This window comes from Hyperolius riggenbachi, chromosome 10 (assembly GCF_040937935.1).
Source record: "Hyperolius riggenbachi isolate aHypRig1 chromosome 10, aHypRig1.pri, whole genome shotgun sequence".
NCBI lineage: Eukaryota > Metazoa > Chordata > Amphibia > Anura > Hyperoliidae > Hyperolius > Hyperolius riggenbachi.
In genome coordinates, this window is record NC_090655.1 from 119,797,020 (window position 1) to 119,814,311 (window position 17,292).

At 41.7% G+C, this 17,292-nt stretch overlaps 1 protein-coding gene across 1 annotated transcript in view; it reads right to left on the reverse strand.

Moving 5' to 3' along the window:
• The window catches only part of LOC137534116 (inorganic pyrophosphatase-like), a 138,121-nt gene that overhangs the window by 64,374 nt on the left and 56,455 nt on the right, over window positions 1–17,292 (reverse strand). Inside the window, exon 4 of the mRNA XM_068255487.1 lies at window positions 7,137–7,256. Coding sequence (XP_068111588.1) covers window positions 7,137–7,256 — 120 coding nt within the window. The remainder of the gene's footprint in view (window positions 1–7,136; window positions 7,257–17,292) is intronic.

Sequence of the window (17,292 nt, forward strand, 5' to 3'; positions counted from 1 at the left end):
TGGTTTTCTGACACAGAAAGGATATGAAGATAGGGTGATCTGACTCAAGGCAGACTCCACTGGCTGCATGCATGACTTAAGTAAGGCTCTCAAACTACTTAAAGGATACCCGAAGTGACGTGTGACATGAGATAGACATAGGTATGTACAGTACCAAGCACACTAATAACTATGCCATGTTCCTTTTTTTCTTTCTCTGAAAGAGTTAAATATCAGGTATGTAAGTGGCTGACTCAGTCCTGACTCAGACAGGAAGTGACTACAGTGTGACGCTCACTGATAAGAAATTCCAACTATAAAACACTTTCCTAGCAGAAAATGGCTTCTGAGAGTAGGAAAGAGATAAAAAGGGTCAATAGTTCATAGATGTTAGCTCTGGCATACTTCAATGAATGGGTCATTGAGAAAAAAAACAATAAGTAAAAAAAACAAAAAAAAAAAAACTTAGAGTGGATTTAAAAATAAAACTGTGGAATATCTTAAAAAGTCATTTTTAGGAGAAGGAAGAAAAATACAACCGTTTATTTCATTCGTTTATTTTCACTTGGGGTGTCCTTTAAATAAAAGCATTAGCACACTAGCCAAGCAAGTGGCTTTTTTAAGGGAATAAAGATAGTAGTCTACATATTCCTCTCACTTCAGGTGTCCTTTAACCTTCCTGGTGGTAACCCGTAGTTCGGGGTCAGCTGCGCAGGAGGATTTCTCAGGCCCTACTGGGCCGATTTGCATAATTATTTTTTTTTTTGCTGCACGCAGCTAGCACTTTGCTAGTTGCGTGTGCACACCGAACGCCGCCTCTCCGTGCCGATTCGCCGCTACCGGCCGCCCCTCCCCCTTGCGCAGCCTGGCCTATCAGCGCCAGGCAGCGCTGAGGGGTGGATCGGGACTCCCGATGACGTCATCCCGCCCGTCGCCATGGAGACAGTGGAAGCCCTCCAGGAAATCCCGTTCTTTGAACGGGATTTCCTGATCGCAGATCCCCAGAGGCGATCGAAGCGGGTGGGGGGATGCCACTGCACAGATTTTATTTTTTTTAACACTGCTGCGCTGCCCCCTGGCGGTTTTTAATAGACCGCCAGAAGGGTTAATCATACACAATACCATTCGCTATGACAGAGGATGCAGCATGGTTTGAAACATTCTAATGTCTATGGTGAATGTCTCAGCTGATAATTAAAAAGAATATAATAAGTGATTGCCTGACTAATAATTTAAAACCATATTTGTAAAGTACCATGTCATAAGGGTTAATAAGATTCCAATTAAAGCCATGGAGGTCCTACAGGAACAAAGTATAGGAAAGTCTCCCTGGGGGTCCTTCTACACTAGGTGCAGGGCGATGTGATTTGGGAGTGGGTTTGGGTGGGGGGGGGGGGGGGGGGGGGGAAGAAGAAAGAAAGAAAAAAAATCGCACCGCAGTTGAAGAGTTGCACCACGTGTTAGGGCCTGTAAACACTGCTGCGCTTGCGCTGAGTTCTTAAAATTGCATGCGATTTTAAAACCGCAGGCCTTCATGAGAATAGAAAAAGCACAACGCACCAGTGTGTACAGGTCTTCACGATTTTCAAAAAGACCTTGCGATTAAAAAAAAACTCATGAGATTTGAAAAGCGCAGCGCAAGCGCAGCAGTGTGTACGGGCCCTTATAGCCATGGGGCGACCCAAGGAAATAGAAGAAACAAAACATGTAGACTTTTAGTGCACTTCTGGTATTACAGCGGAAGTCGCATGGTAATGGGCGCCAGCTTGCGAGTTACCTGAAGCACCACATCACATCGCAGGCAGTGTGTCATGTTCCATTGCCTGTAATAGCATTGTGAGGAGCTGCAGTAGAAGATAGTACAGCGATGGCACACATTGCACTGGTGTGAAAAGGACCCTCATGAGGATGGAGACAGCAGTAAAAACTGAAGAGTATGAGCCTTTCTTAGCTGAATTCCAGATGTTTTTATTTATCAAGCTGCCTTCTCATTATTGGCTCTTAAAGACATTTGTTCACTCACTGTTTAGAAATACTATTTATATGGAATAGTGATGCATGTAAGACTAAATATATCCATGATGCCCCCTACAAGGTGATCTGGTATGAAATGTGTTACTTAATGAACCTCAGTCGCGAAACTCTTAACATTTAAAATATATGTAAACATATACAATTAAGAAGTACGTTTCTTCCAGAGTAAAATGAGCCATAAATTACTTTTCTCCTATGTTGCCGTCACTTACAGTAGGTAGTAGAAATCTGACAGAACCAGCAGGTTTTGGACTAGCCCATCTCCTTATGGGGGGTTTACAGGGATTTCTTTATTTTCAAAATGCACTTAGTGAATGGCAGTTGCTCTGTCCAACTGCCAAAAAAAATAAATTAAAAAAAAAAAAAGTATACGGTGAGCAGGGAGGCTGGCCAGCATCTTTGTATAAATCTTTTTCAGGGAGTGCGTTTATAAAAAGGTAATGCTGAGAATCCCCTATGGAGAGAGGGACTAACCAAAAATCTGTCGGTAATGTCAGATTTCTACTACTTACTGTAAATGTCAGCAACATAGGAGAGAAGTAATGTATGGCTCCTTTTACTCAGGAAGAGACGTATTTATTTGTATGTGTTTTGGATTTTAAGATTTTCGCGACAGTTACTGTTTAACTACTTATTGACCGCGTCATGCCGATGGGCGAGACCACGGTGGCAGCCCCAGGACTGCCTAATGCCTATTTGCAGCAAGTCCTGGAGCTGCAGTTTACCAGGGAACGCTTGCACGGTTGCACGAGTGTTCCCTGACGGTTCACGAAGCACTGCGATCGCGGCTAGCAGACTGTTCAGAGCAAAAAGGGGAAATAAATCCTCTGTTTACATTTGTACAGCGCTGCGATCTCCTGCAGTGCTATACGGGGGACATTTGTGCTGTCCCTCAGAGCAGCTCGTAAGGCGTGGCCTATGAGAGGCGGGGATGAGTACCGATCGCCGTCCTATGGCGATTTAGGATGGTACGGGGGGAGGGATGGAGAGGCAAGAAGGGAAAAGCCTCTATAATGATAAAAAAATAAAAAACAAACAAAGATTGCAGCAGTGATCAGAGACCTCCTACAGTGTGTTCTATTAAGGACAAGAAAAGGAGGTAATATTAGTTTGCTTCATTGTATCCATTTGATTGCTTTGTTGTGTCTATTGCCCTCCATTGTGAAAAACTTCCTGGTCACTAGAGGGGTGTAAGCCTGTGGTCCTGAAGTGGTTAAAGCACTAGTCTGACCAATTTATATAGGATGCCTTTAATCTCCAGCAGGTCATGGGTGTTTGAATCCCGGTTTCCTTATTTGGAAAGCAGGATAATGCCATGCACAGCAGTTCAGCGCCATTGCAAGCTGAGAGGTATGGAGTGGTGTTCCATCTTGCGCTTCACTTGAAGCAGATGCTTCCTCCTTTAAAGCCAGAAGGAGGAAGAGTTTCATGAAACACATTACGTGGAACACAACTCCTTGACTCTCTCCACTCATTTGTGCTGAACTGCTGTGCATGGAATTATCGGGTTTCCGAATAAGGAAACCCAAATTCTAACACTAGTCATAGGCATGAGCCAAAAACTCTATGGACACCATTTATCATTATGCATGGTTCTGGCTATTAAGGTGAGCTGGTATGTTGAAACTCCCTAGAAAGACCAGTTCGCTGTTATTCAGCCCGTAGATATAGGCTTATGCATTCTGGATCTGAAAACAAGCTTGTGCGATTTCAGAGTAAGATTTAAGATTTCTATAACTTACTGTAAGTCACAGCAACATATGAGTAAAGTAATTGATAGCACATAGGCAATTCAAAAGTTTAAAATCAATTTCACTTTTTTTTTTCCAAAAGATTGTTAGTCCCATACCCCCAGGCTCTTTTCTCATACGCATGCCGCAGAAGAGAAGTTGTAATCCATGCTAATTAAGCCTGATTGGCTGAAGCCTCTGTCCCTCACCGCTGTTCCTCTCTGATTGGCCGCCTGTTTTTGGTCACTTGCAGCTGCTAGGACGCAGGGAGGGGGGCCAGAAGCTGTCCCCTATCACTGTCCTCAGCCACCCTCCTGTTCTGGGGCCCGCTCCGCACTCCTGCTGCATCCCCCCTTGCATCCCCTCTCCTTCCCGCACTATTACTCAGCAATGCGGGGAAGAATAAAAGCAGTGCACACAGAAAACGTGGGCAGTGCAATACATGTGTTATGCAAGTGGAGCAAGTATGTATCTACTTACATATGTGTTTTTTTCCCTGGCATAGTATGGCTAACAGTTGCACTTTAACCAGTGGTACACTGCTGCCAGAAGGACCAGTAATCTTGCTGTGCGCTGTCTGCACACAGCAATATTGCTGCCGCATAGAGCATCAACCCTAATAAGGTTTATCATTCATCCCTCATACAGTACCATATCTGATTACCTTGCCTATTGGCGAATTTGGGATTACCGAGCTGATCTGGGCAAGTACAAAATTATTATCTGTGGACAAAATGCATAGACAGACAATTTGGACCCAATTTTGACTTCATTATATTTAGCTTGATTTTTTAAATGTGTGGTGTTCCTCATCGATGTTTAATGCATTGAGTGACACAATGATGATAAATATGGTATAATTAATAGACTTATTTTGTTGACATTTGTAAACAAAATGTCCTTATTTGGAGTCGATGGGTTTACAAGTTTTTGCAGAGACCTCCATATTGTTTTTCCCACTTGGTTCTCTCTTGGTTAGTATTGGGACACTGACTAAGGTTATTTCAATGAAAGATCTTCACAGTATGCAATAGGCATTCAGTGTGTAGTGCATTCCCTAAAGCCTGTACTTATACTACATGCATGTCACCTGACATTGCTGAGCCGAGGCTGTACAGACGCATTCTAAGGTAATGCAATCATGTGGCAGGCTGGGTGAGCAGGAAAAGCAAAGCTATCGGTTGTTGCTCAGTCAAATTGATTGGGGAAGGGGCTGCTGTACACATGGCGGATTGTTGGCAAAGGCTGTCGCTATTGGCCACCACAGCTGATGAACTGGTTCCAGACCTTGGTGATTGAAATCTATGCCCGGTTTAGCAGCTGTTATCCCTGCCAGGGCATAGATTTCAATCACTCAATCATTCATGCTGCGCAGTCTTGTCGCTCATGCACTGCTGCAGCCTGTTCACTCTGCTGTCACACTAACAGAAGAGCACCTTATCTCGTCAGGAGGCAGTTTCATTGGCTCCTGACCACGTGATCATTGTGAGTCAATCAGTGATCACAGATTATTTTTTTTTTTTTTTTTTTTAGAAAAACCAAATCTCTGGTCCATAAGGGGCCAGGGACTGCCAGTAGTGGTTAAACTAGCGTGTGAACAGGGATTTAGTTTGAATTGTAGGAATTAGCAAGTTTACTTTTATAAAGTACATAATTTAACCTTTTGGAGACCGCCGCAAGTAAATCCTATGCCACACCTGTGGCTGTCCAACTCTGATGCGGCGTAGGGTTTATGCTTCCACTCCAGACGCGATCGTGCCCACTTGAGAGGGGAGATTAAGCTTTCATATGTCAGCTGACATCTCCCCTCAGTGATCAGAAGCCATCGCGATTAGATCCAGATCACTACGATTGCTGGACAACCGTAGTGATCACTATTAGAGCAGCAGGGATGCCGGCCAGAGCAGAGGGGGCTAGAGCTGCTCATTGCTGGAGCCTGAGAGGATAGTAAAGGCTGCTGGCAATACAGGGGACACCATGCCTAGCCATCTATAGTGGGGATCCAGCTGCCTGATCCCCCAAACACGTCCCCCCCCCCCCCCCCCGGCATGTAAAATGGCCTGGTCCTTACGAAGCTGGTCCCGAGGGTTAAAGTGTAACTATAAGGCATCGAAAATCAATTCTTTATTTGTATCGGGTAAACAAATAATAAGGATGCTAACCAGGCAATCCAAAAATTAAAAATCATTCTTACTTCTTGTCCATAAAAGATCATTCCCCATTTTCCCTTGCTCTTATTTGGTACATCTGCCACATAAAGGAAGTTGCAGGGCATGCTGGGTTTTCTTTTTTTTTTAATTCTTTACTTTCTCCTCATACTTAACTAAGGCAGCCTGATTGGTTGAAGCCTCTTCCCCCTTCTGTTTTCCCCTCCCACACCTCTGTTCCTTTCTGATTGGCCAAGATTTCTCATGCTGAGAAGCTGCAAAGTCACACAATAACAATGCCCTTACTAGTGCAGAGCTGAGTGGGAGTGCCTGAAGACTGGTAGGAGGGCGGGCAATGCAAACACAGACAGACAGAGTAAATGAGGAAATTATGTCAGGATTGGCTTCAAGGTAGACAGATTCAAGACAGAAAATCCTAAGGATTTTCTTTTTTTTTCTATAGAAAAATCACTAAAATCAAAATGTAAACAGTGCAATACATACTGTATGTTATGCAAGTAGAGCAAATATTTATCTATTTCTATATGGGGTTTTTTTCTGAGATAATATTGCTGACAGCTTCTCTAAGAGCCATGAATGCCGTCAGTATGGACTTTACTTCACTCTAAAAAGAAAAAAATTCTAGCTACATCAGTGTAATACCAATCATCTGGCTATAACAGTTTCTGGGTCACAAAGTCAGGACACCAGCTTTGTGCAAGATGGATGACAAAGGTACTTCAGCAAGTGGATAAGCATTCCTGACAGAAAACTAGAATTATTTTGAAAATGGTCAATATTGGTAACTTCCATATTTCTCTAATGACCCGTGTACTTCAAATTTTCTACACATAGTTCTTTCTTTCTTCTACCAACGTTATAAGAGTGCCTTGTGTGCCGAGTAATTGAAGGTTTACTGCAAAAGAGCCAGTAAACCCCACTGTACACATACCGAGGATAAATCAAGGATGAAATGAAAATCACAGAAAGGAAGAAAACCACAGCAATGAAATCCTGAAAATAGCTGTGCTTTATTACAGGGCTGCTTTCAGGAATCCTTTGGCATAAGCATTAGGTTTAGGCGGACGTGCTAGCATGGTTCCACAAACCTCCTTGTTTTATAAAAGAATACAAAGCAAAGAAGGACTCAGTGTTTGCCTTATTTGCAGTACTCGTATAATGATAGGAAACATTGCTATTTAAGTTGCTGCTTACACAGAATTTGTGGCTTCAGACACGTTATTACCTGAGGGAGGGCTCCGTAATTCCATATATAGCCCTTGTGAGGGAAGACGTTGGCAACATAACGCAGCTTGCCTTTCTTTACATCTTGTTTTATGGGGTTCAAGGGATCTTTTGTGGCGATCTGTAAACATAAGGAGAGAAATTTGGATGCATTTGTACAAATAACTGTAACCGAGAACAGAATTGGTTTCTTGGCTGTAGATCACATTATCTGGGCCCAGGGAACATCAGAGCAGCAATCAGTGTTGCACGGGAATACAGAAATTCTTTGGTTTGTCTGTTAAAAGAGAACCTGTCAACACAAAAATGGGGGCTGTCATAGTTGGGTTGGTTTTAAAGTACACCTGAACTGAAAGGTATTTATTTCCTTTTAAACAATATCAGTCAGAAGTTCCCATTATCCGGAACTTAGACAACTGAAAGTCTCAAATGGCCAACATGCCTGAGGGGATAACGGGAACCTTTTTGGGGGGCTTTTTAAGGTTTTTTTGGTAGGCTGAAAAATACTTACCAAGCCTCCAGCAATGTCTGACAGCTTTCCTGCACCTCCTAGCAGCTTCCGGCATCTGTGTACGGAAGTCGGTGGGTCAGGCGATACGCCAGCTTGCATGCACAGGGGAAGTGACTCCACTGTACCTGGCATCCTACTGATGCCTTTGGCTGCAGTAGTGTCTGGATCACACACCTGAAATGAGCATGTGGCTGATCCATTCAGACTTCAGTCAGGAACACCTGATCTGCAGGCTTGCTCAGGGTCTATGGCTAACAGTTTTAGAAACAGTTCAGCAGGACTTGCCAGGCAATCACATTATTTAACCACTTCCGCTCAGCCTACTGGTTTAGATGGCCTAGGTTTTTTTTTTTTTTTTTTTTTATTATATAAACCCACCTTGGGCTCCCTTTAAAGAGGAGCTGTTAGGTATAAGGTCTCAGAGAAAATAAACACATATATCAGTAGCTAAAGATTGGCTGTACTTACATTACATATGCATTTCACTGTCCACGTTTGGATTTCACAGAATTTGTATATAGTATATGCAGAGATAGATGCTCCTGACAGCTCATGGCAGGCTCCATGTTTTTCTATCAAATGTGTCGTCATGTCCTGGCTGCTTCCTGATCACAGATAAGCTCGTTCTTGAACAACACAGTGTGCAGTGAATATTAATGAGCCATGTGGCTAGGAACAATAGCTGACTCCTGCAGAGTACTCTGCCCCGAGATTTATCAGTGCTACACAGCTAGACTGATTACAAGCTTCTGTAACGTCTCATTAGCAGCCGAGGGGAGGGCCCCAGAATGCTTTGCAGTTTAGCTGCGGCTTGCGTCTTTATGGGTCTATAACAGCCTTTCTGATAAGCACACATCAAAGGTAGCTGAGATTTTTATCTTCACTAATGGCTTTTGAGCTTCCTTCTAAACTGTTTAACACAGGAGAATAGAGGTTTAAATTAGCTTCTGCAGCCTGACAGTTACTCTTTAAAAGATGACAATTTAAAGGGAACCTAAACAGAGGGATGTGGAGGTTTCCTTTTTAAACAATACCAGTTGCCTGCCTGTCCTACTGATTTCTTTGGCTGCAGTGGGTGGCTGAATCACACACCTGAAACAAGCATGCAGCTAATCCAGACTGACTTCAGTCAGAGCACCTGATCTGCATGCTTGTTGAGGGGCTGTGGCTTAAAGTATTAGAGAGACAGGATCAGCAGGAGAGTTAGGCAACTGGTATTTTAAAAAGAAAAATCCATGTCCTCAGTTTAGGTTCCCTTTAAAGGCAGTCATCTTAATTGTGGAATCCCAGATCTGTAACACAAATGAAAGCCAGAGAATACTCATGTCCTTGCCTATATGTGGACTCCAAACCAATGACCAGTCCCGGGTGTTAATTAAAAATTTTGGTAAAGAGATACCTCAGATTTCTGTCTGCACTCATTCACTTTCAAGGGTCAGGTTGATCAAGGCATTCGAAACTCGAATAAGCACATTTTCATACAGACAACTAAAGCTGAACACCAGCTGACACATTAAAGCCTCCTATCCAGACAAAGTAATGTAGCATGAGCATCCTGCTACATGCAAAATTCAAAAGGTGAACAACTGCCTGCCTAGACTGGGATGAATTGGTGTGGCATTTTATATGCTCCACACCACTGATAAAACCACTGTGTGACTTATGCCTAAACATGGCAGCAGTTGAAAAGCAGTCAAAAGTAAGTGAAGAGAGCACCTAGACCTGGCCTTTAAGTCAGTTAGCATGTGAAACATTTTCATAGAAATATACAGGATCTTCTAAAAAAATTAGCATATGGTGATAAAGTTCATTATTTTCTGTAATGTACTGATAAACATTAGACTTTCATATATTTTAGATTCAAATACACACAAATGAAGTAGTTCAAACCTTTTATTGTTTTAATATTGATGATTTTGGCATACAGCTCATGAAAACCCAAATTTCCTATCTCAAAAAATTAGCATATTTCATCCGACCAGTAAAAGAAAAGGGTTTTTAAAACAAAAAAAGTCAACCTTTAAATAATTATGTTCAGTTATGCACTCAATACTTGGTCGGGAATCCTTTTGCAGAAATGACTGCTTCAATGCGGCGTGGCATGGAGGCAATCAGCCTGTGGCACTGCTCGGGTGTTATGGAGGGGCCCAGGATGCTTCGATAGCGGCCTTAACTCATCCAGAGTGTTGGGTCTTGTGTCTCTAAACTTTCTCTTCACAATATCCCACAGATTCTCTATGGGGTTCAGGAAATCACATGGGAGTGGAGAGGGAGTTAGTAGTCAGGTTAGTAAATAGGAACTTGCCAGGGCTCAACGGAGGCCCATTTATGACATCATGCACTGTTGTACAGATAAAAAGGCTATAAACTATACAGCTATACTGCCAATTTGGGACCCAAATGCTCACTACAGGGCAACTTTATATTGTATGGGCAGAGTACAAGTCTCACATCTCTCTCTTGTACTTGGTAGTGACAGATACAGCATGTGATGCCTGAAAATTATATTTATGGAGGAGGAAGTAGTTGGATAGCTATTTAAATTTGAGATCTGTTCCAAAGCATGTGGAACACTGGAACAGAATGGAATACTGCAGCCTTTAACCACTTGAGGACCCACCCTTTACCCCCCCTTAAGGACCAGCGCTGTTTGTTGTGATCTGTGCTGGGTGGGCTCTGCAGCCCCCAGCACAGATCAGGGTGCACGCAGAGCGATCAGATCGCCCCCCTTTTTCCCCCCTATGGGGATGATGTGCAGGGGGGGTCTGATCGCTCCTGCGTGCAGGCTAGTTGCGGGGGGGGGGGGCACCTCAAAGCCCCCCTCCGCGGCGACATTCACCCCCCTCCCTCTCCTACCTCTCCCTCCCGGTGATCCGGGCTGCACAGGACGCTATCCGTCCTGTGCAGCCAGTGACAGGACGTCCCCTGTCACATGGAGGCGATCCCCGGCCGCTGATTGGCCGGGGATCGCCGATCTGCCTTGCGGCGCTGCTGCGCAGCAGCGCCGTACAATGTAAACAAAGCGGATTATTTCCGCTTGTGTTTACATTTAGCCTGCGAGCCACCATCGGCGGCCCGCAGGCTATTCACGGAGCCCCCCGCCGTGATTTGACAGGAAGCAGCCGCTCGCGCGAGCGGCTGCTTCCTGATTAATCAGCTTGCAGCTGGCGACGCAGTACTGCGTCGCTGGTCCTGCAGCTGCCACTTTGCCGACGCACGGTATAAGCGTGCGGTCGGCAAGTGGTTAATTTAAACAAACTAGGAGGGAGACACCTCCCTCCTCCCCCCCCTCCCAAAAAAAAAAAACAGTTTAAAAAGGCAAGATGAACTTACTTCAAGAAGGAGTGTCAGTTCAACAAGCAAGTATTATAAAGATACAAAGACAATGTATTTTGTAGGCCAAACCCGCTTCTTCAGGTCCGTATAAGCTCTGAGCTGTGTTTGACTTACTCCAAGACATTGCGTAGGGACCTGAAAAAAGCTGGTTTGTACCACAAATCAATATAGGTCTCTTAATAACTACGTGCTTGTTGAACTTGGCTTATGAATAAGTGTCATTTCATCTTACCTTTAAACAGTTTTTAATCATTTTATTTTTGAGGGGTGCTATACTTCCAGTTTGTATTTCCCCTTGAGGGAACATCTTTGTCAGGTCTTTATTGTTTAAATTACCTGCAAGTGTATTTTTAGGAAAGTAACTAGAACCATCTTCAGCAGGGGTAGTTAACCTATGGCTCAGGAGACAGATGTGGCTCTTTTGATGGCCCCAAAATTAACGACCGCTCCAACTGTCGCACCCTGGATCCGGTGAGGTCCAGTGAATTTGTATGATGAGATCCTTGCACTTTGATTGGCCCAACAGGCTGTCTGTCACTTGACAGGCAGCCTATTGGGCCAAAGTGTGGGGATTTTGTCCTACAAAGTGAATTGAGCCCCCATGTCAGCTAGCTATTTGTACAAGCAGTTAGTCGGTATTTCTCCTGTCTGGTTCTCGGGGAAATTGTTGATGTTGCTGAAACCCAAAAGAAGCTGAAGACTCGTCTGACACTGCCCGGAGGATCAACTATACACATCACCATGGCAACAGGGACGTAAGCCCTCTGCTGCGCATGCGCCAGTTTGAAACATATTGTATGGCTCTCACAGAATTAAGTTTTAAAATATGTGGAGTATATGGCTCCCTCAGCCAAAAAGTTTCCTGACCCTTGATCTACAGGGTGATCATTCCAGGCCTATACAAGGACAAAATGATGGTGACAAAGTCGCTCTACAATGGTTGCCATTGTTGCAACCCCGTTTTGTGAGTATCCCCTTTCTTGAACATTTCCCCTTGAACAGATATACTACACTATATGGGGCTCCGTGTTACTCTATTTTCCTGTGGAAGACCTATAGATTATCCAGACTGCTGCTTTTAGGCCCCTTTCACACACTAAAGAATTTGTGTGCGATATCCATTTTGGCGAACTCCCATTCGCTACTTATCCAAGTCAATAGTATCCCATCAGATTCACGTTGTAAGACCTAGGACCCATCAGCAGCACTTTTCTAAGCTTTACAAATCACAAGCGCTTAGAAAAGCGCTGCTAGTGGGTCCCAGGCCTTATGCAAATTTTCTGTAGGGAAGAAAAAAAAAAAGAAAGCGGTCTACATGTATGCTTTTTTTAACACCAGACATGAGAATTGCATAGAAGTCAATGAGAATTTGAATTTTCACATTCCAAACACAAAAATCTGCAACAAACAATGCAAAAAAACTGCACAACGCTGAATTGCAGATACAAAAAAACAACAAACAAAAACAAAAAAACGCAGCCAGAATCCACAGGGATAAGTGTGAAGACCCCCGTAATGCAACAGCTTATCCTATACACTCACCTAAAGAATTATTAGGAACACCTGTTAAATTTCTCATTAATGCAATTATCTAAAAACCAATCACATGGCAGTTGCTTAAATGCATTTAGGGTGTGGTCCTGGTCAAGACAATCTCCTGAACTCCAAACTGAATGTCAAAATAGGAAAGAAAGGTGATTTAAGCAATTTTGAGCGTGGCATGGTTGTTGGTGCCAGATGGGCTGGTCTGAGTATTTCACAATCTGCTCAGTTACTGGAATTTTCACGCATAACCATTTCTAGGGTTTACAAAGAATGGTTTGAAAAGGGGAAAAAATCCAGTATGCAGCAGTCCTGTGGGGGAAAATGCCTTGTTGATGTTAGAGGTCCGAGGAGAAAGGGCAGACTGATTCAAGCTGATAGAAGAGCAACATTGACTGAAATAACTACTCGTTATAACCGAGGTATGCAGCAAAGTATTTGTGAAGCCACGACAGGCACAACCTTGAGGCGGATGGGCTACAACAGCAGAAGACCCTGAATACAAATAGGAAAAAAAGAGGCTACAATTTGCACAAGCTCACAAAAATTGGACAGTTGAAGACTGGAAAATGTTGCCTGCTCTGATGAGTCTCGACAGAGTTAAAATTTGGCGTAAACAGAATGAGAACATGGATCCATCATGCCTTGTTACCACTGTGCAGGCTGGTGGTGGTGTAATTGTGTGGGGGATGTTTTCGTGGCTCACTTTAGGCCCCTTAGTTCTAATTGGGCATCATTTAAATGCCACGGGCTACCTGAGCATTCTTTCTGACCATGTCCATACCTTCATGACCACCGTGTACCCATCCTCTGATGGCTACTTCCAGCAGGATAATGCACCATATCACAAAGCTCGAATTATTTCAAATTGGTTTCTTGAACATGACAATGTGTTCACTGTACTAAAATGGCCAGATCTAAACCCAATAGAGCATCTTTGGGATGTGATGGAACAGGAGCTTCATGCCCTGGATGTGCATCCCACAAATCTCCATCAACTGCAAGATGCTATCCTATCAATATGGGCCAACATTTCTAAAAAAAAAATGCTTTCAGCAGTTCTGAAGGTGAAAGGGGGTCAAACACCGTATTAGTATGGTGTTCCTAATAATCCTTTAGGGGAGTGTAGATTGCTACATGACAGAGTCTGGTAAAACCAATGCACTTTGCAAGCCAGGTGATAAAACAGAACATAGTAACAAAAAGAAAAAAAAAAATACCCGGACACACCTAAACAACTAAAATTTAATCAGTCAACAGAAAAATGTGCTGTCAGGAAGCCTCATAGAAAGGTGGAACATCCATTAAGGTACAACATAAATTCTTGCTATCTAAAGATGGGAGTACAAATAAAATGTATTTATTTAACTTTTTATATGACAGCACTTCTAGCAAGATCATCAAACTCTGAACACCAGTAAAGCAAAGTCTCAAAATCTTCGAGTTATGATCCAATCATTACATTTAAACTTATGAAATACCTCAATTCACAGCTATATGTAACTATCTTTGTCAAAATACTGCAGACATCTTTACAGAACTTTATGAAGCATTTAAAATAAAGAATTCATTAGCTGCTCTAGTGCTTCTGTAATTTAGAACACATCCTCTGGGTGTTAGGAAAAACAAAATACAATCTCCGCAGGGAGAGAAGCTGGCTAATATAAAATGCAACAAGCACTATTCAGAAATAAATAAAATTTAAAAAAAAAAAAAAAACACCACTAACGAGCGTGGTGGGGGTAGGGGTGGAGGGTTGGGAAGTGGAACCACGTCAACAGATGAGATATAATTGAATAAGATTCCATAACTGGCAGTATGTGAGAATCTCTTCTACAGGTGGTATTATCACCTATTTAAAGTGGAACTCAAACTAAACTATTTTTCTTACTTTGGCAAGCCGGTAAAGTTTAGAATGTTACTTTGTATGAATAAGGTTGCTCATCAGAGCTATAAACAAAAAGGTTATTAAAGCGCAAAAACAAAAAACCCAACAATCAACAATTGAATTGCACTAAAAAAAATAATAAAAAAAATAAAAATAAAAAAAAAATGAATGTATCACCTGGTAGAGAGAGTTCTTAAAGTGGGATAAAACTACCTATTCTAAAGGTACATACATTTTAAACTGTTTCCTACATCTGAAAAGGTTTTATTTTTAACACCTGAGAAATACAAATCATTGCTAAGCAGGAGAAGCGAGTGCTCTGCCGTTTGCCCAGCCTCCTAATTGTGCTCCCCAGTCTCCTCTGCCAAGGTGATGCGTTGCCATGGCAATAGCTGTGTTACTGCAGTCCGGTCTGAATTGCCTGGCTTTTATGTGCCCAGTATTTGGAGAAGGAGAAAAGATGTCTGAATAACGGATTTATCCCAACTAATACTCTAAAATAAACTCTAGCAAGCCAGTTTATAAAAGTGGTGACCCGCATCTGATCGGAAAAGTGTGGTTGTTTCTGCAGCAATAATGGCATTTTTCGATACATATTAATTTTTATAAAGGGGCAGTTCCCAGAATTGCCACTTTATATAGATCTCCACTGACAATAGTGGTAACTGGATTAAGAACTTTGTTCTTTTGCTGGGGATCAGCACTGCATGCCAGTTGGTCTCATACAGCTATTCTCCTAGCAAAAAGCAACAGTCCAGGAAGACAATCTGTTACACCACTCAAGTGAATGGCACTGCAGATCACCATTTATGGCAATTATGGTGGGCAACCATCACCATAAAAAAGAAAAAGAATGCCCCTGGTAATCTTCAAGATGCAATCATTTGATTTTTTGAAGCTAAAGAACATTTTGGAATCCACCTAATTTTCATTGATTGTTTATGGAACATGGGAAGCCTCTATTCAAAGGCTTCTTTCTAACTAGGTAAGTAGATAACTTTTTGTTACTCTGCCCATTAAGGTTCACAGAAGTTGCAATAAATTAACCACTTCAGCCTTCAGTGTTTTTTCTCTTTATGCATCATTTCAGCGCTCCACCCATTCATTCGCCAATCACTTTGTCACAATGAAATTTATCTATATCTTTTTTTTCCACCACCAATTAGGCTTTCTTTGGGTGGTACATTTTGCTAAGAATTATTTTTATTCTAAATGCATTTTAATGGTAATCTAAAAAAAATAAAAATCCGTATTTCTCAATTTTTAGCCATTAGAGTTTCAAAATACATTCTACCATAATTAAAACCCGTGTATTTTATTTGCCCATTTGTCCCGGTTATTACACGGTTTAAAATTATGTCCCTATCACAATGTATGGCTCCAATATTTTATTTGGAAATAAAAGGTGGTGCACTTTTTCAGTTTTGTGTCCATCACTATTTAACAAGCCCATAATAAAAAAAAAAAATAACAGTAATACAATACAATAACAGTAATCTTGACATACATACAGTATATAAAAACTTCAGTTTTTTATGCCAAATATTTATTTGGGTACTATGGAGGAGTGTGGGAGGGAAGGAGTTAATTTTAAATGTAAGTGTGGATCTGTATATATAGATTGTAAGCTTGCAAGGGCAGGGTTCTCTCCCTTTTTAGGTCTTGGAAATCATTACACATTTTATTCATGTTACTTTTATCACTGTCATTACCACTTCTGTATTTTGTATGCTGTATCATTTTTTGTATTTTGTCACTAATTATGTATCTTGTATTTTAGTGTACACCATTGTCTGTATTATGTACCCCATGTTTGTTTCTTACTTTGTACAGCACCACGGAATATGTTGGCGCTTTATAAATCAATAATAATAAAAATATTATAATAGAATATAGGAAGAAAAATGTATGGGGACATCTCGTGGCCAAATAGTAAAATTACACCTATATACATATACATATTAAATAAAGTATGTAGGTGTAATTTTACTATTTGGCCACAAGATGTCCCCATACATTTTTCTTCCTCTGGGTGCTTTTAGCACGCGAGCAGGGAGTAATGTAAGGGCTTGTTCACACTAAGGGTGTTTTTTTTTTTTTTTTTTTTTTTTTTTTTTTTAAGCGCCAGCGATTTTCAAAATCTCCCCTAAAAGCGCTTGTGCAATGATTCCCTATGAGAGAGTGTTCACATATGCGTGGTTTGATTCCGATCTGCTCAAAGCGCTGACTGTACAATTTTTGTGCAATTTGCCTAAATGGAGGCTATAGGGAAATCGCAAAACACTTGAAAAAGAGCTTTGCATAGAGATTTTCCCATCCCTTTTAATAATAAATACATTGTATATATTCTTTTCCGGGTCAAAGAGTTCACTTCCTGACTTGCGTTAGGAAATGAAAAATCAAAATCGCTCTGCAAAAGCACTTAGAAAAGCAAGTAAACGCTAAAAATAATCGTGCACAAAATTGCAATTCGCTGGCGTCAGCGATTGCGATTTTACATGTGAACAAAGCCTAAGTGTAACTTACAAGCTAAACAATGACGCAGGCATCTCATTGATGCCAACCATTTACACGCGGGCCTAGATCAATGAATGGGAACTTTGGCAATTTTTTTTTTTTTTAAATAAGTGTGTTATATGGGGATGGGGAGTGGGCAGAATGGGTTAATGGGCATGTTAAAGCGGTTTAAAACCCGGACATAATATTCAATAAAAACATGTTTTCCTACTTTTTTACATGCCATACGGTTATATTTGCATTTGTGCATAAGTATTATTATTCATTTAGATATTATAGGTTCCAAAAAGTACCGTTTTTTGCTTTGTGAGCTGACTGAATAAAACCAGTTATTAATAAAATGCATTCATTCATTCATTCATT